Consider the following 25,706-nt stretch of genomic DNA (forward strand, 5'->3'; position numbering starts at 1 on the left):
TTTCATTCATCATCGAATTATTTATATTACTGCACAAACTTTAATACTATAACACATATCCACAGAACTTTTTTAATTCATCACCGTATAACAGGGCTATGCTGTTACTCTGGTCGTCCTTAAATTACCTTTTTAAGGGCGCCACTGGAAGTGATAACAGCCTCCCAGAACCGGATCTTAAATCTTCAGGGTCGATGTAATTTTATTTAATTGTAAGAGAAGGATGAGGAAGGATAACTTATAAATAATTTACTATTTCAATTCACAAGTTAAACCTTTTATACTACTATGACCTAATTGACCTTTATAATTTCTTCACTTATGACTTTTTATATAAACCGTATATTTTATACCTTTTATAACCCTTATAACTTCTTATATAAACCTTATTAAATTAAACCTTATAAACCTTATGACATTAAACCTTATAACCTTTATAACATTAAACCTTATAACCTTATGACCTTAATTTACCTTATAACCTTCATAACATCATTAAACCTTATAACCTTTATAACTTCATTAAACCTTATAACCTTTTATTTATTTACCCGCAATAATTTTATCAAAAATCAGCCAACTACCTTTGGCGTTTCTACACACTCACACATACAAAAGTTAAAAATCGCTTAACCTTCGCGATACTTAATTACTAATATTTCACTGAAACAGCCAACTACCTTTGGCATTACCACACACTCACACACTCTCTGATTAAAAATCGCTTAACCTTCGCGATACTTAATTACTAATATTTTCCCTTAATTTCTCACCCATTTCACTTACACACTCACTCGGTCCCCTGGACTTATTTTACACACACTTAATTTAAATTAATTTTCCCGCAATTAATAATTTAATTAATTTAAAGAATTATATAATTATTAATTAATTTATTAATTGATTCTCCTTTCCTATTTTATTGAGTATTATTTCTTTTCAATTTCTTATCACTTATTTTAATATCACAACCTTCACTAAGTAATTTTATAACACGTTTCTTCAGGTACTTTTATCACCACGATAATTATTCTTATATTATTTACGCCTTTTTTCTTAATTAATTATAATTTCTTTAATTACGTAAATTCTCCTATTTAATTTCACGACGACTTCGACCACGGACTTTTCTTATCTTTCCGAGACAATTTTAATTGATTTTATTTCTTTCATTAATTTTATTAAATTTTATTTATAAGTAATTAATAATTGACTAGCGTCTATGACTAGATTCGACGGTTCCGGTGCGCGCGTCACTCGACCCACCTGGAAACTTCTAGAACAATTCCGGCTACCTGCCTGGAAATATTTTATACGCAATGGCTCCGGCTACCTGCCTGAAGTTAATTAATTACTAAAATTTTATAGTTATGTCCGCATTTAATTTATTAATTTTCTTTATGCAATTAATTTAATTCGCGAGAATTTTCTTTAGACGCGACGATCTTAACGTATGCCAAGTATTTAATAAAATTTTCCGGCTTCCCGCCTGGAATAAATTATATAAATACCTCTCCGGTTAAACTTTCCAGATCTTTTTCGTCGTGTCTCTGTCCGGGTTTTTCCGATTAATTTTGTCCTTGTAAATGTTTGGTCTAAATTTTGGTTCCGTCTCTCTCTCTGTTTTTACTCTCCTCTCTCTCTCTCTCTCTCTCTCCTTACTCTCCTTCAACCTGTTACAATCAGACGCAATCAGTAATGTTTTTATAGAAAATACCGGCTAACTGCCTGGTATTTGTTATTAATAATCGAGATTTTCATCGCTTGGTTCCACAATAAACTCAAGCTAATAATTAATTAATTACCTGTTTAATTAAACTAACGGTGTCTGTTATGGCGTCGGTTGTCTCGTCACTTTGTCTCTCCACCTCTCTGTTCGGACGTCCCGATGGTTAATGCCCGATTCTCGTTCCGGTCCCCGTTTATAATTGCTCGCTCACTCTTGACTATAGTTGTCCTTTTCTCTCCTACTTAACTCTAGGTGGGGTCGACGGTCGAGCAAGTAAAATTTCATTTCCGGACGACTAGTCGCTACCTACTTGGAATACCCGAAGTGGTAGTGTCACATGACCGACAGTGCGCATAATAGATTTTATTTGAATTTACTTGAACGCGGTAAATACGAATTTACCCCGTTACAGCCGAAATTATTTATATTATTACGCGCATTTTAATATTCACCGAACTGATTTGATTTATTACGAAATTTATTTAAATTCACAAATGCACTAAAACATAAATTAAGAATAATGTTTTCATTGAACTCGTTTAATTGATTACTGAATTATTTATTTTTTTTTTTTAAATTTATTATTATTTGTATCTTTTAATAGTATCAAAAATCCGATCGTTTCAAGTTTTTGCCTTTCCCGTCGCGTCATGATATTTTGACAGATATATGTATGTATATATTCTTTTTATTTTATATTTGATAATTCACACTACACACACGAATGTTAGAAATAAGAACATCACAATTAACAGCAGTAAAAGAAAGGTATAGTTTATTGATATACAGATGTATGCTGTTATGCTGTCAATCTAAGACTAACTGACTTTATTCGCGCATCTATAAAACAAGAGAATAAGGCGTTTGTTTTCTACTTATTCAAATATTTTAAAACATCAGTTTCACATTCGTTACAGTATATGTTGTCGCAAGGATGTTTTGTTTTGGATTTTATGTCAGAGGATATTTTGTCAGGGGTATATTTTGTCTCGGGTCCAAAACGCGTGTCGCTAGCGTAGGTGTGGTTAACTTAAATAACTAAAAACTACACAAAGTATAAGATCTAAAAATAAGACATTTTGTTTACAATATATACATTTCAAACTATGGGAAATAATTCTTATTTAGCGAATGTAAAAAGTCAAGATTCAGAGCGAATACAACTAGAATGAATCTCACGTATAAAAATTGACACGTGGTCAGTAGTGGTTAAAGTGAGGCACGCGGTAATTAAATTAGATTTAATTCAACGTGAGCAAATATATACTCAATAAATAGTCGCGCTAATATACGAACTAGATATCGAGATTATTATAATACTGTACTAGTGGTTTCAAAACTCAAGAATATTAAGCAAAGGTAAAAATAATCAAAGCAGTGTTAGCACGAGGTAACATGTTAAATTGTATGATGTAGAATTAGAAAGCACGTAATGGTAGCGTCTTCTTCCTTCATTTACGCTTGGTGTCGACGAACGAGTGCAGCGTGGCTGCACTAGCGAGCTTATTCATTGGCTTAAAAACGCGCCAACAAGTAGTAGTTAGCCGCCAATTGCTCCGATTGGCCGGCTAGTAACAGGGCTCTCATACTGGCTTGACATGGCCACGAGCAAGAAAGAGTACATGCCGGGTCGAAATAGCGATTTACCCGGCACTATTCTGACCTTGAAGTCCGTTGCTTGTTCTCGGCTCCCGGACGTCGCGAAGATACCCAAAACGAGTCAAACAAATTAAGCTCGTGACTGAACATTATGAATACTTTGAATTCCCAGAAAATTTACGAATAAATCGAAGTTCCGATTCACACGCCCTTAGAACATATAATTATTTATATTTTTTTATATCCTTATAGAAATCAACGTGAAGATGACTTAAGAGAAAATCATCCATTCTTTGACACTCCATTGTTTACAGTTCCTCGGGAAAGTAAATTTCGTAAAATTTGTCAATTACTTGTTTATGCTAGATATGATGCCAGATTGAAAGATCCTTTGACTGGTAAAGAAAGAAAAGTGCAATACAAAAGTCTTCAGTAAGTTCAAAATTTTAATGGAAGATGGGTAACTTTTTTCCAAATCAAAATAAATATATAAATAATAAAATGTATGTATGAACATGTTTTCAGCAATTTTCTAGGACTTGTAACTTATTTAGACTGGGTAATGATATGCGCTACAACACTTTCATGTATTTCAATGATGTTTGAAACACCAAAATATCGAGTTATGGAAATACCAGCATTGCAAGTTGCAGAATATGGATTTGTTATATTCATGAGTATTGAATTGGCATTGAAAATATTGGCAGATGGTCTATTTTTTACACCGAAAGCTTATATTAAAGATGTTGCATCTGTGCTTGATGTTTTTATCTACGTAGTAAATATATATTTTAATTTTTTCAAGAGTAATTTCAATATCTTTACAATACAATAATTAATCTAAATTCTAATTGTATTAGGTTAGTTTAGTATTTTTATGCTGGATGCCAAAAAACGTACCACCTAATTCCGGAGCCCAATTATTAATGATATTACGCTGTGTAAGACCTCTTAGAATATTTACATTGGTCCCACACATGAAGAAAGTTGTTTATGAATTATGCAGAGGCTTTAAAGAAATCTTATTGGTACGTTAATCAATTATTTGTAGATTTAATATTACTTATCATTTAAAATATAATAACATCATTATTTCGAATATATATTTCAATAACTTGCTATTTAGGTATCAACGCTTTTGATTCTTTTGATGTTTGTCTTTGCGAGTTATGGCGTTCAATTATATGGAGGAAGATTAGCTCGATGTAATGATCCAACTATTTTAAGACGTGAAGATTGTGTTGGAGTTTTCATGAGACGTGTTTTTGTAACTAAAATGAAACTCAAACCTGGACAAAATGAAAGTTATCCATCTATTTTAGTACCACGTGTATGGTAAGACTCATTTTGAAATTTTTTCAACTTCCTGCTAAGAAAAACGAAATTTTCTCCATCGTCAATGATTTGAGGTTCTGGGTAGCTATCATAACTATTTTCAGAGCGATGTTGTTACGCACGCACGCGCGCGTGCGTGTGTGTGTGTATGTGTGAATGTGTGTGTGAGAAGTTGTTATAACTTTTTAATGAATGAACTGATTCAAATGATTCTGGTAGCAATCGAATAAGCTCGTTAGCTGTCAATTTTCCTGAGAATTGCGAATCATTCGATTAAATATTCTAAGAAAATTAAAACATATGAAAAAACAACTTTTATCTTCTAGTTTTTTTTTTTTAATTTCTCAGAAACAATATATGGTCAATCATTCTAAAATCTCATCATCTATTGCTTCAAACACCATCTGAATCGTTTGGTTCATCTGGAAAAAATCGTTGTAGAAAGAAACGGGAAAATAGAAACAAACGGTATTTTTCTAAATATCTTTTAAACGACAAAGCCAGTCAATTTAAAAAGTATATCTACTCTAAATCTAAGAAAAAACGTGTCAATTGCTGAAAGAATAACTTCAATCGGTTCATTTGTTCAAGAAATACCGCTGAAGAACGAAATGGTGAGAGATGGTTTTTTTTTTTTTTTCCTTTAAATATCTCTGAATCGACTTGATTAATCAATGTTAAAGTTGAATCAGCTGTAGTACTTCAAGAAAAACTCTAATCACCACGAGAAGCATATCCAGGATTAAAAAATTTGATTCAAATCAAGTATGAAAATAGTCGAAATTAGAAATAGTACGAGCAAAACTGGATTAAATTCTACATGTCTATCAAATATAATTAAAATTAAAATTAAATTAAATTAAATTTCCTTCAAATTTTTATTTGATTTAAAACATATCGAATTATCGATCTTTGAAATTAGAAATGTTAAAAACAATTTTTTTCGAATATCTTCAAGACAACTGAACTGATCGATTCCCAAATCATAACAGCTCTAAAACTCGATAAAGTTTGTCGATAGCTGTATCGAATATCAAAATTAGTTTATCCATGCGGAAGATATTGATGACAAAACTTTCACAACTAACACTTTTCCCCAGATGCGTCAGAATATAATGTACAAAATGGTTTAAAAATTAAACCAGATCTTTAACTTTACGGTTTCTTTTAATTAAGGCAAAATTGTGAGCAATTCGTTTGTTAGTTCAGATTCATCGTTAACAAAACATTAAAGTGATCGATGTTCTTTGAATTTTTTCTTTCTCAGATATTTAATATTTAGATGTAATGATCCCATTAAAAACTCTTTCCACTCTTTACCAGGATTACTCACATTTAGTTCCACCTAAATCTATGCGTTCTCAGCTTGAAAAGCTCAAAAATATATTCACAATAATGATGTCGAGTTCAAGGAACTTGAAAGCAGCGGGAAGTTTTGATACTGGGCGCAGGATCAACCGTCGTCAAAATTAGTTTTAAGGTAGTTCACTCGCAAAACGACTCTTCCTAGAAATGCGATGAAATTAAAACATGAGATTAACAAAAATATCTAATATTCAATGAAAAAAAAAAAAAAAAAAAAAAAAAAACCAAATTTTTTCACCGATTGTAAGACGAGATGTTAACAATCAAAAAGTGCATAATTAACATGCTGGAGATCTACCCAATATAAAAAAAAACATTTAGTTTCTTGAATATCTTGGAAACGGTTCTTACCATTTTTTTTAAAAACTTCTTCACTGTTGAATGAAAAAATTAAAAATTTTTTGAGAAAAACTCTGAACTTCTTGACCGATTTGTTTAAAAAATGTTGATTTTTAAAATACTTGATATGTGGTGGGGTACAGTAATCACAACTCGGCAACGTTGCATTTGTCATACTTAAACCGCGGGAATTCAAATGTCATTCAGTTAGGTTAATTTTTGAACATGAAAGTATTGGAGGTTAAAAAATTTTTGGAAAATTTTTCGAAATAATTTTTATGAATGTTAAACATTTACTCCATGATATTAAACAAACAAACAAAATATTTTTTGGTATTAACTTATATTAATGATAGTTTTCCTGATAGCTTTAGAATTTTTTAAAATTATGATATCGAAAGTAGTAGACATCAGACAATTTTATTCTTTTTATGTGGGATTTTCTTGTAAGTTAGAAAAAAAAATTATGAAAATATGCACAAAAATTCATTTTATCCAAAATTTGTAATTGTCAACAATAACAAACTACATATTAATTAACCTCACACTATATAAAGATTGCTACCTATACGTTTAATCTACAGACTATTCAATATAAATGTTTGCAGCGTTTCCACATTTTCCATACTCATCAGTATGATTGTATTGGTGTGTATCTGTATATTCAATACCAAAATATATTGGATACAGTCTCTCATAAAAATAAAATATTCTGGCACTGAGTATCTCTAACTTTTTGTAGTTACGATAACGCTATACTTTTGGCTACGCATGTCGCGAGTGAACTACCTTAAGTAGATTTTTCAATAATGTAGCTGTTGTATTAGTCCTTATAGTCACCCCTGAGCCCCTTTTTACTGTGAATTGGCTTGAATAATTAGAACGTGACTTGCTTGGGAAAGTAGAAAATCTATCAGAGGATGAACAAGCGGATAATGGCTTGTTGGAAATCCGAAAGAAAGAAGTGGAGGAAGCCCTTTACAAAGGATATGAGAAGAACTTGTGCCCCACCACTAATCCTACGCATGCATGTTGACCAGAGCTGGAAGTCTGGTGCCACAAAAGGCCTTTCCAAGCCCACTGTGACCAGAATCTCTTTATTTCCTGAGATGGGAGCAGTGTTTGGCCCGAGAGAGGTAGGACTCGTGGTGTCTGTCGTTAGATACCACGCGCAATGAAGATTTTTCATTATACCTCCGGTTAATATTTACTTTAGTCGATTTTCGACTTCGCGTGTCGAAACGGGTGAGGAAACGGCCTCTGGTCGGTGGAGGTGGACTTAGGTCCTGTTACATTAACTAACTGTCCTCATAGCCGATTTTTCAAGGAATTTTATCACAACCTATCGTGATTGGTTGTGTAGGATTCAAAAATACCATTCGTTAAAAAATATATAGATGCACTAGCCGTTACCCGCCCGCTTCGCTGGGCGTAACTTTAAGTTAAGCGACGATTTTTTTTATAGTTAAAATTATTCCTATAACTATGGCATTGACTTCCTCTGCAATAGAATTGATACAATCGTAATAAGCTATAAAGAACTAATGGCATACAATGCAATCAGGAATAATAACACCACAATCATAACGATGGGACGATAAAAATTATTTGCTTATTTTTTTGAGTTAAACATATACGTGTCTTACTCATAAGTTCTCTGATCGAAGGGGAAGTTCTTAATATTTTTATTGATATGTAATTGTTTTTTTGTTTTTCTTTTTAATATAGATTTATTAAAATAATTAAGTTTAAAGAGTGTTTAAAGAATTGATATCGTACGTTCAAGACACATTTTAGAACAGAAGTACACAACATAATTAATCTTCATATCTAATTCAAAATGTGTAACATATATCCCGGAAAAAAATTTTATATATAATTATATATAACTTTTTAAGTAATATATGCATTAATTGTCAGGAAAAAAAAAAAACATCTCGCTGACTCATAGACTCTAACCCTGGCCCTTCTAGTCTGAAGTCTGAGCTGTTATCCACAGTGCTGTATTACACACTTGACAAGAGGAGTTAATTGTATTTATTTGAATTCAAATGAACTTAAGAAAATTACAGATTTCAATAAACGATTGAATCTGTTATTAATATTGTAGTAAATTATATTATTGTTTATAGAGTTAAGAGACCATTAGTGATATCACCACTAACAGGGGGGTGATAATGACTTCTTTCGGTAAATTAAAAAAAAATCAGAAGTTGAAATTTATTTAATTTTATATCTTAGTTTTTTATAGCTTAATTCATTGTTGAAACTTCAAAATTTGTTTGGTGTCATTCTACTTTTGGTCTTGTTAATGTATTTCTAAGGGATTTGCAAAAAATTTGAATACTTTATAACATTTATGAAAGCGGTAAATTAAAAAATTTTATAGACTTTATAAAATTTTATAAATCATTGTAAAATCACCCTCGCGGTTTTGAATCACCCTGGAAATACCCTGGGAGTGGAAACACGGTGGAATCATGGTGGATCCAGGGTGGTTACAGGGTGGGTTTGTGCCATTTTATCACTGTGTTACACGATGCATTCACCGAGATTCCACGGTGATTACCTGGTGTACGTGGAATCACGGTGGGTACACCGTGTAACCACCGTGGAATCATGGTGATAACATGATAAAAAACCCACCGTGTAACCGCTGTGGATCCACCGTGATTCCACCGTGTTTCCAGGGTGATTCAAAACCGCGAGGGCAGTTATTCCGAATAATCTTACATTATTCGATCATATCTAAATTATTTCAAAAAATATTATGATTCCACCGACACAACTTAATATTCGCTCAGAAATTCTCATTAGATACACTCATGCCATGAATTAAAAGAATAGAAAAATTTTTGAAAATTTTTTGTGATTTTTGCAACACTGTAACTTCATGAAAAATAATCGTATCGAAATAAAAAAAAAACGTTTTATAGCTTGAAATCTCTAGCTTCGGCGCATTTTAATCAAAATTTTTTTAGTGCTTCAGCTATTGCACAAACATGAGAAATACCGTGAGACAAAAATTTTCCAAATTTTGCACGACTCATGATGCGAAGCATCAGAGATTACTTTACGACCGAAAAATTTTTTTCGCCTCACTTCGGCAACTATTTCAATTACTATACCTTTGTTAGTTTACGGAATTAAGATATGTTGCATACCATTTTGAAGATAATTTAATGGCGATTAATTCCATACTTTTCAAAAATTTTAATAGTTCAATAAAAACGGAAAAAACAACAAAATATTAAAAAAAAAATTCCTGCCCGTCAAGTATGAAACCCGTAGACGCGATAACTTGCGAAAAAATCCAGTAATTAGATCAAATTTTTTTTTTTTAAATTCTTTGAAAGATTTGTGGGTTCCCTATTGCAAATGGCTCGGTAATTCAGTGTCGTTTAATTACAACTAATAAAAAAATATAAAAGGCTGTATAACTTTATCTATATATATATATATATCTATGTAAAATTAACATGGATGGTGATATATCTATATATAGTGCATACATTTATTCCACCAGAGGCGCTCGCAAATAACCGTCCCAGTACAGCTGTTTTTTTGTATTATTGCTAATAGGTAAGCTTGCATTTTTTCAATTTAATTCTTTCTTTTTATTTACATATATTTTTTGTTATTAACCGAGATATTTTCATTAAGTTTTCTTATAATTATAAAAAAAATACCGATATAATTTAAAAAAAAAAAAATTAATGAAAGAAAGTTGTATATATTTTAAATTTACTCCTGCTTCCAACTATTTTTTTATTACTATTTTTCATGTTTTAATTTTATTACTTCATAATAAATGAGGATTATGAGTCGTACACTTTTGGATTTTCCAAATTTTTTTTTTTTTTTTTGAGAGAGTCTACGGGCTGCAAAAAAAATTTTCAAACTAAACCAATACATAGGTCGTTCAGCCAATTTATTCACCTGCAATTTAGCTTTTTTCAACCTCAAAGGACGATTTGTCGCAGAGATATCAGCCTTTAAACAGAAAATTATCCTTTTGGCTTTGATTATCGATATTTGAGGTACCAATAATCGCACAATAAATTTGAGGGCAACGTTTAAAACTTGAATAAATTACCTACAAGACCTTCTCATGATTTTTTGAAAAAAAAAAAAAAAAAAAAAAAAAAAAAATCTTTATTTTTAACATCTATTAGAAGTAAGTACAAAAAATGACTTTTTTTGGTTTCTGAGTAAATTAACCGCTACTCTGTAAATATTGATCAAAAGAACAATGTTGCCAGGGACTTTTTAGCTTAATGTACCCCTGATAACCCTGTCAATTTTCAAATTGATCTTTCGAACCGTTTTTTGGAGGTGATCGATCTTAGTTTTGAATCAGATCACGTCACGTGGACTAGCTCTTCTACAGGGCGGGGAATACCCGATCTTGGTCACAAGGATATAATTAGAAGTCTTGAGAGTATGAGATTCTTATCAAATAGAAGACTTGTATAGGTGATATATATAAAAATAAATACCAGTTTTTATTTAACCAGTTTTACCCAGACAACAAGAACGAATAAGAATTTAACTCACTCAAATATAATATAAAATTTGTTGACTGGAAATAACGCCCAAAATGGCGACTCAGGAACTCGAACACGACTTTACAATTTTCTCACTGATTATTTTACTGTACAAAATTTTCTGTCTTTGGCGTTAATGTGTTACTGATAACTTTTAATTTCAATTTGTTCACCAATTGAGACAATTTAATTTGCAATATTCTACATATTTAATTTCAATCAATTTAGTATAATAATGATGATGATTCTCAGTACTACCGGAGTATAAATTATAAATTTATTTGTAAGTCGAAGCATCCTACGTCTCTGGATTCGGCCATCTTGGCTTGCTTGGCATCCAGGTCAGCCCAACTCCACATCCTTCAAAGTTTAAGCAACTGGATTCCCAGGACTCCACAGTTAATTCTAAAACTTCCTTCCTGAACTCCATCAAACAATTTCCAAATGGATGGGATGTAACACAGCTCCCAAGATTTTCTCCAGATAATATCAAGATGATAAGTAGCAATATGAAATTAAAGTATGAAATATGAAAGTAAAGTGAGTATTAAATATGAAAGTAAAGTAAAATGAAAATAAAATACCTAAAAAATCATTTTTTTATTCTAAACTGAATGATAATACTATATCTGATAAAGATTATGATCATGCAAAATTAGTTTGGAGTAAATTTAATATTAAAACACTCGGTGAATATTCTGATTTGTATTTAAAAACCGATGTCTTATTATTAGCTGATATTTTTGAAAATTTTCGACGTAGTTGTTATAATACGTATAATTTAGATCCCATTTATTACTATGATGCTGGAATGGTATTATTTATAGAAAAAGGTATAAGAGGTGGTTTGCCACAGTGTACTAATCGTCATGCTGTGGCTAAGAATCGATTCATGGATGATGACTTTAATCCAAATAAACCTGAATCTTATTTAATGTATTTTGATGTGAATACTTTATATGGAACTGCAATGAGTATGCCCTTACCGTGTAAGTCATTTAAATGGGTTGAAGATATAACTGTAGATAATATAGATATTATTTTTAATTCAAACGAATCAGAAGGTCTTACTAGAGGTAGATTTAGAATATCCGATAGAACTTCATGAACTGCATAAAGATCTACCATTATGTCCTGAGCATTTTGTACCACCAAACCGAAAGCAATCTAAATTAATTACTACTTTATATTCAAAAGAAAGATATGTTATTCATTATAAAAATTTACAGCAGTGTCTTCAGTTAGGTATGATGCTCGTAAGAGTTCATCGTATTCTAGGCTTCGAACAATCAGCTTGGTTACAACCATACATTGATAAAAATACTGATTGCTGTAAAAATGCGAAGAATGAATTTGAGAAAAACTTTTTTAAGCTTTTGAAGAATGCTGTATTTGGGAAAACAATGGAAAATGTTAGAAAACATGATGAAATTAGAGTAGTTACAGAATAGTCATGTACGGTTTGATGCAAAATCTCTAATTTCTAAACCCAACTTTCATAGTTTAACTGTTTTTGGCGAAGACATTGTTATAATTGAATTAAAAAACGTTCATGTACATTTTATAAAGCCCATATATATTGCATTTAGTATACTTGATTTAGCTAAAACATTCATCTATGATTTTCATTATAACTTGTCACGTAACGATTCAAATTATTTAAATTTTATTTAGTTGTAAGTTAAATCTTTAATTTTACGTTTAAATTTAAGTCGTTGCGCGGGCATTCCGCCATTTCGCCGATGGAGACAGCGGTCCGTGCGCGGTGGTAGCGCATGCGCGCTGAGTATGAGAGAGCACGTGTGCGAATTAATTTTATTCTATGATTCAAAAATACAAACAATTGATTTTCATAAATTTTAAGTTTTTGTTTACGATTTTGGAACAGTTGGGATGCATAATCCAGTGAAATATTATGCCCCAACATTTGTTTAATATATTATTTTATTTAAATTTGTCATCCGATTAAGGATGTCAGTTTGGTTGAAAATATTGACCGCTGGGTAACGGTAAATCGATACCTTGGCTATAAACCCGACATCAATTGTAAAATCTTTAAATAATTATCATTTCAATTAGGCATAAGTTATGAATAAATAGTTCATACATTAAATAATTATTCATGTATCATTCAGGTATTGAAAGATTATCTTCATATTTTATATTTCAATTTAAAACTAGGCCCAGGGCTGACAAAAATTATTATAATAGTAATTAAAGGCGACAGTGGCGCCAGGTGGGTGACGAACAACAGGTGGAGGTAGGAGAAAATTAATTTAGAAGGATACGGACTAGCATTGTGGGTGGACGCTGTTTCTGTTTGTACAACCGAGCATTTATTAATTGTTGTGAAAAAAAAAAAATATAGTTAGTAGTTCACCGGGTGAATTTCTTTTTGATATTTATTTCAACATATATTATTTTGGGTTATTGGAAAATTTTGAGTAAGTACTTTGAATTTCTTTCACGGCATATATTTTTCACGTGATAACCTCCCCCGGTAGTTGTTGGTCGCCGCGGCGAGGGGAAATTAATTTGTTCATAAAAGATTACTGAATGATACACGAGTTATATTATAAATAATTATCAATTATTATTATTGTTCATTATTGGTAGAAATATTCTGATTTTCCTATCTATATATATATGTATTTATAACTTAAGTGCAACGTTGCCGGTATACACATATATACCTATAGTATATATATTTATAGAGCGCCTACAGTACTTGAGTAAATTCCTCAAGTACTGACATCAGCACTTGGGTGAATATTCCCGAATTATTTAAAATCATTTCTTTTTTTTGTGCTCACTCGGAATATCTGCAGAAAAATATTAAGCATTATTATATCTATTTCTTATTATTTATATTTATTATCATTTAAAATAACTGAGTGACGTTATATTTTTTGTTACTTTTGATTTATTTATTTACCCCAGCGGTCAAAAATCATTATTGAAATTTTTATACTTAAAATTTATAAATTCGTTTAATACCGAGGAATTTATTGTTTTAAGTGTGAGTGAGGATCTATTCCGTATCTTTTTCTCTCTCACATGTGCTGAGAGATAATATGAAATAAAATCAATGTTATTATTTATGATCTTGGGAAAATTCAAATGAAATAATTCTTTCTTTTATTTGATATTAAAAATTTATATTATCAATTAAATTATATTTATTTTCTGGTCAACTCAGCTTATATAATTTGCTGTAATATTGCGATATTATTGGTGGCAATCACCAGGTGTTATTGTTATCAATTTAACAAAATTAAATATTGCGAAAAATTATTATTTTTATATTGTTTATAAAAATTAAAGCTCGGAAACCAACAGCTGTCGGGGAAAATTTAATATTTATTTTCCCTTGGATCTTTTCCTACTGTCTCATTTTAATTTTTCCTGTTTTTAATTATTACTTGTATGTTATTGTTTATTATTTATTTACAAATTTTTTCTATTATTTATTTCATTTCTGTTGTGTCACTAATTTTCTTTTCATTATTTATTTTATTTCTTTGGAGTGTTTATCCACTTTGTCGTGAGTCACTTGCTCGGATTTTCCCTCGTAAATTTTCCCCTTGAATAAAGTTTTGTCCGTTTTAACTAAACGGTCTGGTGCCTGCGTGCAGTAACCCAGCCTGAGGAGCTGGTCCAGGCACGACAAGTATTTATTATTTATGATTGAATCATTGTTTAAATTTATTATTTTATTTTAATTCGATCTCGATATTTATTATCATTTAATATCGTTTATTATTATTTATTAATAATTTTGAAATCACGCGTGGGTGAGCAAGGTATACGTTATAAATTATGTAAAAAAAAATTTTCATAATGATACCTCAAAATTAATGTATACAGATACCGATAGTCTCATTTATCATTTTACAGTGCCTAACATCTACGAAATTATTAAACGTGACATTCATAAATTTGATACATCTGATTATTCACCTAATAATGTATATAATATCTCATTAAAAAATAAGAAAGTATTAGGTTTTATGAAAGATGAAAATAATGGTAAAATTATGGAGAAATTTATAGGTTTAAGAGTCAAGCTTAATACATATAGAAAACATGAAAATAATAAAGTTGAAAAAAGAGCTAAAGGGGTTGTTATGTTGGATTCGCAAAAAAAAGCAGGCTTTGAGTCCTGACTATAATATGGCAACGGGGTTAAGGATGCCAAATTATGAGCGAGAAACTCAACCTACTTTAAAAGCGGACTTTTATAAAATATATTCGGTCCTAGTCTTTCGACCAATAGACCGGGGACAAGAAATTTCAATGAGGGAATATGAAAATTAAAAACATGAATTTAAATTGTAAATAAATAGATATATTGATACAAAAATTTCAATGAGATAAATAATGGAAAATGAAAATGTAGAAGTCAAGGTTGTTTTACTAGATTACTCGGAATTTTTAAATTGTTCATTCTCAACCACTGACGCTTAATAACGTAACACTAGTATTTTTGTTCAATCATTATTTTGAACATAAAAAAATTTTATATTGACTTACTCAGTAATTATGATTATTCGACGTTCTTATTTTTCTATTGTTTTGTTCGGGGTGAGTTGATTGAGGTCCTTATTTTCCAAATCAGGTGGCTACAAGCCCACTCTGTGTGATTATTTGCTTGAATATTATTTTGTTTAAATAATGGCTACCAGCCTATTTTGTATTATAAACTGTTGAAAATCTCAATAAACAGCCTATATTGTAAGAAAATGGATAATTTGGATATTGGGAATAACGGGTAGTTCGGGACTCACAACACAACTGACTGTTTTTGGGGCCGCTCGTTAGGCCTGCGGAAAAAATGGGCGGATACTCCAGGTTTGGTATTTGGGGGAAAATCTTTTCCCACGTTCTTCCACTTCCACCCGAAGTTTTCCACTTCCTTACGGAAAACCGCCGTTTCGGGGCCGCACTATCCCTTCCACGTTGATTTTCCTGTCCCTCTCTTCCGGTTTTTGCAACTCACCCCGCGCTTTTTATTTAATAATAAATGTAATCAAAATAATTTTAATAATAATAATAATAATAATACTAATAATAAAAGTAATTCGACTAAATTTCCGGTAAATTATGGTTGAATGAAATTGTCATCCCTTTTTATTTATTCTAATATTTTATTTATTTAATTTCTAATATTTTACTGTTTATTTTATTTAAGTTATCATATTTTAATATTCTTTTTGTTTAGTTTTTTATTTGATTACTAATATTTTATTCAAACTATTATCTTTTATTATGTTATTAATTTATTTTAAGTTTAAATATTTTTATTTAACTATCATCCTTTACTATTCTATTGTTTTAAGTTGGATATTAATTTGATTTTAAGTTTAAATATTTTATTTAAATTATTATATTTTATTATTTTAAGTTGAATATTAACTTGATTCTTAAGTTTAAATATTCTGTTTAAACTTATTATTTTTATCATTACATTGTTTTCAAGCTGAATATTAAATTTGATTTTACGTTTTGAATATTTTATTTAGACCATCATATTTTATTATTTTATTACTTTTAAATAATGTACTAACTAAAATTATTTTTAAATATTGGTAGTAAAAATTATTTGTTTCTTTCCTTTCTTTTCTCTGTTTTTCCAGGTATAAAGTTTTATTCTATCGTATCTTCACTTCAGTATTTTTATTCCGGACGATTTAAAAAAAAAAATTGTTATATTCCATTGTAAAAGAAAAAACAGAAAAGAAGGTCTGTTGCTTTTATCTATTTAAACATTCCTTTGTCTAGACACCATAAATTACTTTTAAGTATTTTTCAATTTGGAGACTTTAAAACTCATTACAATAGTACTATTTGCTTTACTTATTTAGAGTACAGTAGCGATAAAGAAGTGCGTCAGTTGCCACTCTGACCTTGGTGAGGATTAAAAATCTTTGTGATTTGGGAAAATATTTGGACATAATTTACGTGTCTAGACAAATTTTTCAACTACTAAGATAAAGATAAAATAGAATAAAATAATATATAATGAAATGACATAATAATATGAAACGACCGCAAAAATTGAAAATGAAAAATAATTCGGACGTAACAGGGTTAAAGGTTCAACTTTAAGAAGGATTGAGTTCAATGATTTGAAAAAATGTCTTTTAGAACATTGCAACGTTGTAGAGAAGGAATGGTTAGTCAAAAGTGATAAACACGTTGTTAAAACGGTATTACAACAAAAATTAGCATTAAGTTGGAATGATGATAAAAGACGTTTGCTTGAAAAATTCAACAGATACACTGCCATGAGGATATATGGAAGTCGAAAAATGACCTATTATTATTAATTTTTTACTTGTAAATTAAAATTTGTAAAAAAAAAAAAAAAGTAATAAAAAATATAGAAAACATTTATACTGAAAAAATTGTTTATTTATTCGTTAAAATACATCGCATATAAGAATCATCTTTAAAACAATAAAATTTTCATAAATCTGATTCGTCTATCCAGCTATTATGTAAGCTATCAAATCCTAACCACTTTACAAAATATTTCTTTCCATGCTTTGTCACTATTTTTTCTACAAGGTAGACATCAGGATATTTGACTTTACTCAGGTCTTCATTGTAAAATCCACCTTCGATTTATTGGTCTTGATAATCATTAAGCTTGTACGTTGTTGGATTAGTATTTTGCACGCTCTTTATTGTGAATATTTCTGTTGTCCTGTTTGGTGTATAACCTTTTTCGAAAACGTGCTTGCATTTGTTTATTCGCACTTTATCGCCAACTTTAAACTTGCTTTTCTTTTTATTCAACGGTTGATGGATTTGTAGGGGTTTGTAAAACTTCTTGAATAGTTGTTCTTCATTTTCAGCCGTTACATCGATGGACTTCATTTTGATTGTACGATGTTTGGTATTGTTGTATGCATCAACTAAGTTTTTAAGCATATCGATCCATCGATAACTACTTTGAGCTGTGAATTCTTGCCACATTTTATTTTTTAGAGTTCCATTAAAACATTACATATAGATACTTTTAGGTTGCTAAATGTTGAGTACAAATGAATTTTATGACTTTTCATGAGATCTTTGAATTCTTTATTGTAAAACTCCTTGCCTTGGTCAACGTGGAGATTTTTAGGATGCCTCCCTTGTTGTAATACAGACTTCATAGCATTTCTGACATCACCATCCCTTTTGCTTTGAATAGGAAACGCCCAAGCATATTTTGAGAATACGTCTATAATTATCAGTAGATATTTAAATCCACTCTTTACAGAACTATATGGTATCATTTCTACTAAATCAGCTTGCCAAGTTTCATCGAGTCCTCGAATGTCAACATGACGACGAGTATAATTTTTTCGTGCTGGATTGTGAATCTCTTGAGCTATGACTTCTTCTTATTTTCCATGTTTTTCAAGTTTAGATAGCCTACGATCAATATCCGCTACAGTTTGAGTATCGCGTACGATAGATCTCACAACCGTTATTACACGAGTTGATAGCTGTTCGATATGTTGAATCTGTTCACTAACAAGTTTTTCTAATGCATTCACTTTGGTTGCCAATTCAATAATGAGGTCTAGATTTTTACTCATCATTTTATCCTCTAGCTTAACTATTTCAACTGTTACTTTATTTTCAAGATCAGTTATACCATATTTATTATTTTCACTAATTGTTTTCACATTGTCTAATTCCTGTTTTATTGTAATTTTTAGTTGGTCCATTGACTCAACATTAGATGTCTTCATGAGGTTATCATCTTGTTGGCTTACAGTTTTGTATTTATCATCAATATGGTTTATTGCAGCTTTCATAGTATTATATGTGACTGCATCACTTTCATTCTTAGGTTCCACAACATTACATAACCTCTTTTGGTCTAAGTCTAAGTTTGTTAATTTGAAACCGTTTCCAGGTGGTCCAACACCACTACTGCAACCTTTAAATTGTGTCTGATTCGATTGGGAAGGTACACGTCCAAATATATCGATACACATTTTGATGATCCTCTCTTCTCGAATGTTATTTTATAAATCATGAATTATTGTCAATGTCTCTCTTAACAAATAATTTCAGCTTCACGCAGCTCTTCAATAATTGAAATTATCTCATTTGAAAGACTAGAGTTGCCAGCTGTTTGAGATGCCATCAATAGACGAAGGCGATCTACGAGTTCATTAGGATCATCCCAATAAATATAATCCACATATTTTCGCTTCTTTGGAACAGTCATTAAGTCTGGTAGTCCTTTACCCTTTTTTATTGGTAACTGAACATAGTCAGCAATATATTTAATATATTTAGAACTCCTTTCAACATAAAGACTTCTTTCGGATTCATAATTTTTCCTGTATGTGTTTGTAGAAATGATCAGTTTATGGTATACATCTAAATCATTTTTGGTAATAGATTTTTCATTTGGACCACTTTTAAATAAGAATTCTATAAGTCCCGGTGATAAGACATAATTTTGATGATTCACTGAAATTGTATTATCACGAAATTGGACAAGTGAATTGCCAAAAAATAATTTATTATTTTTTTTTACGAATCCCAAATCTTGTATCTAAGCCTTTAGGATTTTTTTTATTTAACATCTCAATATATTTGGAGATCGAGCTATGATATCTCAGCGGTGTACTTGCAGAGATTGGGGGATCTGATATAATGGTTGCGTCCAAGTTGATGGTACTAGTACTACCGCCATTTAAGTCATCAAAAGTATTTTGACCATCATGTACTTCACTGTCATTAGTATAAACAGTTTGATAGTTACTTGGATAGTCACTATGTTCGCGTTTCTTTGACGGAAATTTTTCAACAGCTTCTTAAATTTCATGTTTCAAAACTTTAGAATTCTCAACCAATATCCTTAACGGCGTCACTATAGGTTTAAACATTTCATTTGCAGCTTGTTCAGAAGTGTCTTTATTAACTTCTAATATTTTATGCTTCTGTCATATTGCATCACTAGTTTTAGATATCTGAAGCAGCATATCTTTCTGCTGAGAAATATTTCTACACGCCATGTTTGCACACTTGAATGTCATTTATGACTGGGTCAATTTGTCTAAGGTATGATCAGGGCACTTACGCGTTTTTTGAAATTGAAGGACGAGGACGGAGAGGCAATCCTGCCTTGATACGTAACCCATCGGTTACTGGTCCGCAGCAAACCTCGGCAATGTGTCCAATTCTAGAACAACGACCGTAGACCTGGACTTTCGGTGCGGTCGTTTGTGATGTTGAAACTAACTTAGCGTGAGTAACGCTTCCCGGTGTATTATTTACAAGAAATTGATCCAGTTTTCCCAAAATTGTATTCATGATAGATTCTAAATTACTTAATAGAGTAGAACAGTCAGAGTTAGAGATTTTGGTGTGTGTGTCAGGCTGTAGTGGACGTTGAGTGTGGTTAGAATTGTTAATTTTATTAGAATGATTATTTCTGTTTAAATTATTATTAGGTGATGAGGTAGATGGTTGTAAAGTTTCAACACTATGTAGTTGATCTACCTCTGAGGTATCTTCAATTAAATTCAATTGGCTGCGAATTTTTTGTCTGCTATTAATTTCTTGTTCAAGTTTGATATGAGGATTTAATGCATCGGCTATCGGCTGCCAAGCGCTGACTCGTGTGTATAATTCTGCATAAGTCATGATGGTTGTATCCGAAAATTTTTGTAAAAAATACGAATTAAATCGTGAAACTATTATTCGGATCTGTTTTGCTTGCGGTAACGGGTCTTCTAATCGTGAGAATGCTCCCTGCATACGATTAATAAACGAAATTCCTTTCTCGTCGTTGCCTTGCTGAGCCGAATAAATTTCCTGCAGGACAGCTTCATCTGTTTGCTGAACCTGCCAAATTTTGAAATATTCCTTAAAAGTCGCCCAACTGAAAAACAGATCTTCATTCTGGTAATACTACTCAAGTACGTCACCGTTAAGGGTATTTGTTACGACCGCATGAAAACTCTCTACAGGGATATCATTACTGATCATTCGCTTCTCAATGATTTTTATATATTTTCTTGCATCAAATGAAGAAGATCGATCACGAGGAGGGAACGAAATATTCCAGGATTTGGCAATACGACTGAGATCATATAAGCGCATAGAATTTGAGTAACTCATATTTGGATTCCCAACGGGGATTGTATAAGTGTTATACAAAGATGCAGGCTGTATGTGAGAGTATGTAGACACAAGTGGAACTTGTGTGTGTGCGTTTGAATACACTGGTAGATTGTTGTTGCTATATGCTTGTGTGCATGTATGTGCAGGTAAAGATTGAGTACTCGTGTGTGGCGGCGACGTATGAGTCGGTAGTGGGACCGTCGAGTGCGCGTACGGTTCCCGCGCAAGTGAGCCAGACATGGCTGACTGCAGTCCGCTTGCTTGTGTTGCCGAAACGTATGCAGGAAGACATGGGGCAGCATAACAAACCGTAAAAGAATTCGCTGCTTGTGACGTTACCGTAGCAGCAGGAAACAATTCCCTGGGCGTCCACGTGCTTGAAGTATTTGTTGGAAAATTTGCAGGCGCCAAATTCGTGCCTGGTGGCCGCAAAACAGTACTAGTTATCCGGAGTTGATGTTGACGCTCAGCTCGCAATGCTTCGATTTCTGCTTGCAGGTGAGAAACAACGTTTTGTAAAACGGCGACAGAAGTGGTATTTTGCGACGGCTCAGTTATTGGAACTACCCCACTAACGTTGTGAGAGTGAGTACTAGTGTTACCGTTCACACTAGTAGTAGAAATATTATTATTATTAATTAGTTGACTTTGGGTGCGTAACGTAATGTTATGTACGTCATGAGTCTGTATGAAAGCAGCGAGCTCATCTATTGCGCTAGTGCTCAGTATCGATGTGCCTGATGTAGTTGGAAACTGTAGAAGATTCTCGAGATTATTACCCAGGTTGACCGAAGGAAGTGGTCGAGAAGTCGGCGTTCTCTGCATCATTTTTGCGGAAAAATTATCTTAGTTGATTCTTATTAAGAAATATATTCTTTGCAGAAATAATAATTTATCAAAATTTTATTGTAAATACTTTTAATTAGTTCAAGCTGATACAAATTTTTATCGGATTATCAATAGATTTATTTTATTAAGAATTGTCACAATTAAATTTTATTTCAAAGCTGTAACGATTTATGTATTTATTAAATATGATAAGTTAATAATTAATTTTAGTTATTAAAATTCTTGATGACTAATAAATTATTATTTACTACGGCAAAGATTTTATTCATAAATTATTGAGTACTTAGTTTATTTTTGAAGATAATTATTGTCAAGCAAAAGATATTTTATGTTAAGCCGGAAACGAATACAATTATCTTTTGTGTTACAAATAAAGTTATAGATTTATTTACTACACTTAAAAGATATCTGATCAAAAGTTTTGCTTTACAATTTTATTTTAAGTACTTATTTTGTGTTATTTTAAGAAAGTAAACTCTAAGGAAATGAATATTAGCGTCTAGTGTTACTGAACGCGTATTTAATATAATCTCCAGGTCAAAGTACACAAAATTCGTACCGACACACAATATTATAATGACAAATATTTTAAAGAAATAATTTACAATAAATAAGAGAAGTAACTAAGTATTTATCAAATTAGACACGGGTGAATGAATGATGAAATGTAGAGAATTAAAATTTTATACTGGTAAGAAATTTTTGAAATTATCACAGAAAAGTTTTATGAGAATTTTTTCAGTGAAGCCGTGAGAAAAATCAATAAAATTTTCTATTACCCGTTTGAATTATTGCAAAGTCGAGAATTCGCGGGTTGATCCCTGGCTTAGGCTTGCCTCTAACAAATTTTTATTTTACTTGGACAGAGCAGTGGGCTGGAGTTCTTGCAAAGCAAAGACCCGCACTTATTCAAACAAGGCAACGTATGTAAAACTCACTAACTTACCTCACGGCTTATGACTTATCAATAGATTTCTTATTGTTGACGAACTTATCAATTCTTACTTAATTAATGATACTTTTATTAAACTATTGAAAGATCTTACCAGTAAAATAGGATATGAATAGGATGAACAAATAGTAGGTAAAATGAATGATTAACAACAGGTGCAAGTTTATTGCCAATTATAATAATAAAAATTACTTACAAGAAAATGCAAGCGCAGGATGTAATGTAGAGAGATGTGTAGCACAGTATAACTTTATATTACGAGTATCTTGCCAGTGCGTACAGTGATAGTTACTTAAACTAACTTTACTTATAGAAATTAATAACTAGACAATAAAATATAATTGCAAGATAATTGCCAATAATGTACAGAATATCGCAAGTTAATTGCCTGAATTACAATTAGGTTTTGCAAGTAAATTGCCGGAATTAATACTGAATAATTAATATAAGAACGTCTGTACGCTAATAGATCCAAGATCGAAGTCATTGACTCATGATTGAGGGTCTGGGACTTGCCTCTAAACTCTGTCCCCACTTCACCCTTACGGTCATGTGTCGACGTGAAAATTAGTCATGTGACCACGGCACTATGACTTGTATAATTTCAGACGGCAACAAGACGGGGAAAAATGGAAACCGCAAGGCTGAGGACGACGAAGACAATTCACATTGTCTCAATATATATGTATATATATATATATATATATACATATATATATATATATATATATATAAATATATATATATATATATATATACATATATATATTATAACACAGAATCTATCTAAATCTATGCATACGTTAATACGCTAAATTTTGCGCCACAACTTCGTTCTCTATCTTTAGCCTCCAGTCTTAATACGAATAGGGCACCAGGTAATTTTTGTCACTGGAATCACCAAACCAGTAAATGATGAAAATTAGATAAATTTTTGATCTGTGGAATTCTCTCAAAACCACATATGAATAAAATCGGATAATTTTTGATCTGTGGAATTATCACCAAAAGCACGCAAAACTAAAACTAAAACTGAACTTAAAAAAATGCTCAGAACTTATAAGCTAAAACAAAAACAGAGACTGGAAAACTAAAAACAGAGTTACGGTATGTCATGGTGTCGCTCAGTGTGTAGATTTATGGAGAGAAGGAGTGGTCCAGGTTACATCATTCCAAATCCATGTTGATTATTAGTCAATTTGCAATTTTTATCTAACAACAATAATCTCCAAATCTCTATTTAAACATAACAAAATACTGTAGCATTGTACAAATAATTTCACTTCATAACACAATACTGAATCTACTAATAATAAAGTTTAATCACAACAAAAAGTAAATTGACATCGAAATGATGCACCACATCTAAATACATCACAAATAAATAAATTAATTACTAGAGCTAAATAACTTTTTAATAGTAATCGGTAAACGAGAACAATAATCTATAAAATCGATATCCTCGAAGCTTTTCTTTAACAATACTAGTAAAACTAACGATCATAGGCCTTATATTGACGTTAATTAGACGACGATAGCTTTAATAATTAAACATATTTCTTATAATTATTTTATAAAATAAAAGTAACAATAAATCGTGAGCATGACACTTAACTGTAACAATATCCTCATAATTCTCTCAGTTCTTAATTATTTTCTTTAATTAAAACAATAGCATAATATCTCAAAACTCTGACTCGAACTCCATTAATTATTAATAATTATAATAATAATTTCGTACCTGATTACTGCTGAATAAAATATCGAGTAACGTCTAACACTGTTTTAAATAATACTTCTGTGACAATAATCTTAATCTGTAGCTTTCCACAATGCTATGAACTGTAGCACCATTTATGGACACGTCTGCTCGCTTCGAGCGACCAGAGCTGAATGCTCACGTCCGTACTCTTCGAAGGTCTCCCTTTGACTTTTTTTTATCAATAATCAAAATCCAAAACCTTAAACTAAATCTTATCATTATCAGTAACTGACGTCTATACTCTAAATCCCACTCAAACTCTACTATATCGGTAATTGGAGGCTTATACCACACCACACGTACTCACTAAACCTGATTCTGAGTATGGATATCCTTGGTAGTTGCTCTTCTGGAACAGACCAGCTGGGATCGCAAAACTTAAAACTAAGTGACATATGACTTCCTCAGCGGTACAAGTGGTCATAGTTTGTTCTCTGAGGCCTGTCAGATTAAATAATTAAAAATGACCAAACGGCTTCCACAACAGCAACGGTCACAAAATTACTTTTGAGGCCTGCCAAACCAAAACTCAAAAGTGATCCCATCCTGCATCCGTCAAGTTCCTTATATACTGGAGCGCTAGCATTCAGGTAGACCTCTGTAATCTACCAAGAAGTTTCATAGGGATAAAACTAGGTTCTATCATCAGACGATACCGGGTGACTAATTCATGTCCCGCTTCACGGTAACACTGACTTCTCCACCTACTCGAAATTCCAAAACTGTAAACAAAAACTCAAACTTTATCTTTATCTCAAATTTTAATCTCAAACAATATTCCATATTCAATATCCATAATTCTGATTCTAAACTTTTCTCGTAACAAAAACTCATAACTGTAGCCAAACGTTACTCCATATTAAATTCTTAAACTATAACTGAAATCAAAAATCTGTATCAAAAATCGTTAATAACCATACGCTAAATTCTAAGTCTTGAGTTACCATTCTCGTAAATACAATTAAATCAGTTGGTGCTTGTGACGTTCACTTTGATTTGACCCCTATACGAAAAGTAACGTCACAATATATAAATATATTGTCATGTAGCGATTCAAAATTTTCTTTATTTTAATTAGTTGTAAGTTAAATA

At 31.4% G+C, this 25,706-nt stretch overlaps 1 protein-coding gene across 1 annotated transcript in view; it reads left to right on the forward strand.

Annotated features, from left to right (window-relative positions):
* LOC103578709 (sodium leak channel NALCN) overlaps positions 1-25,706 on the forward strand; it is a 412,027-nt gene that overhangs the window by 154,883 nt on the left and 231,438 nt on the right. The window contains exons 15-18 of the mRNA XM_053741341.1: positions 3,581-3,760; positions 3,854-4,106; positions 4,189-4,356; positions 4,455-4,663. Of these exons, the coding sequence (XP_053597316.1) occupies positions 3,581-3,760; positions 3,854-4,106; positions 4,189-4,356; positions 4,455-4,663 (810 nt within the window). The remainder of the gene's footprint in view (positions 1-3,580; positions 3,761-3,853; positions 4,107-4,188; positions 4,357-4,454; positions 4,664-25,706) is intronic.

Source organism: Microplitis demolitor, chromosome 8, assembly GCF_026212275.2.
Source record: "Microplitis demolitor isolate Queensland-Clemson2020A chromosome 8, iyMicDemo2.1a, whole genome shotgun sequence".
In the NCBI taxonomy this organism is placed as follows: domain Eukaryota; kingdom Metazoa; phylum Arthropoda; class Insecta; order Hymenoptera; family Braconidae; genus Microplitis; species Microplitis demolitor.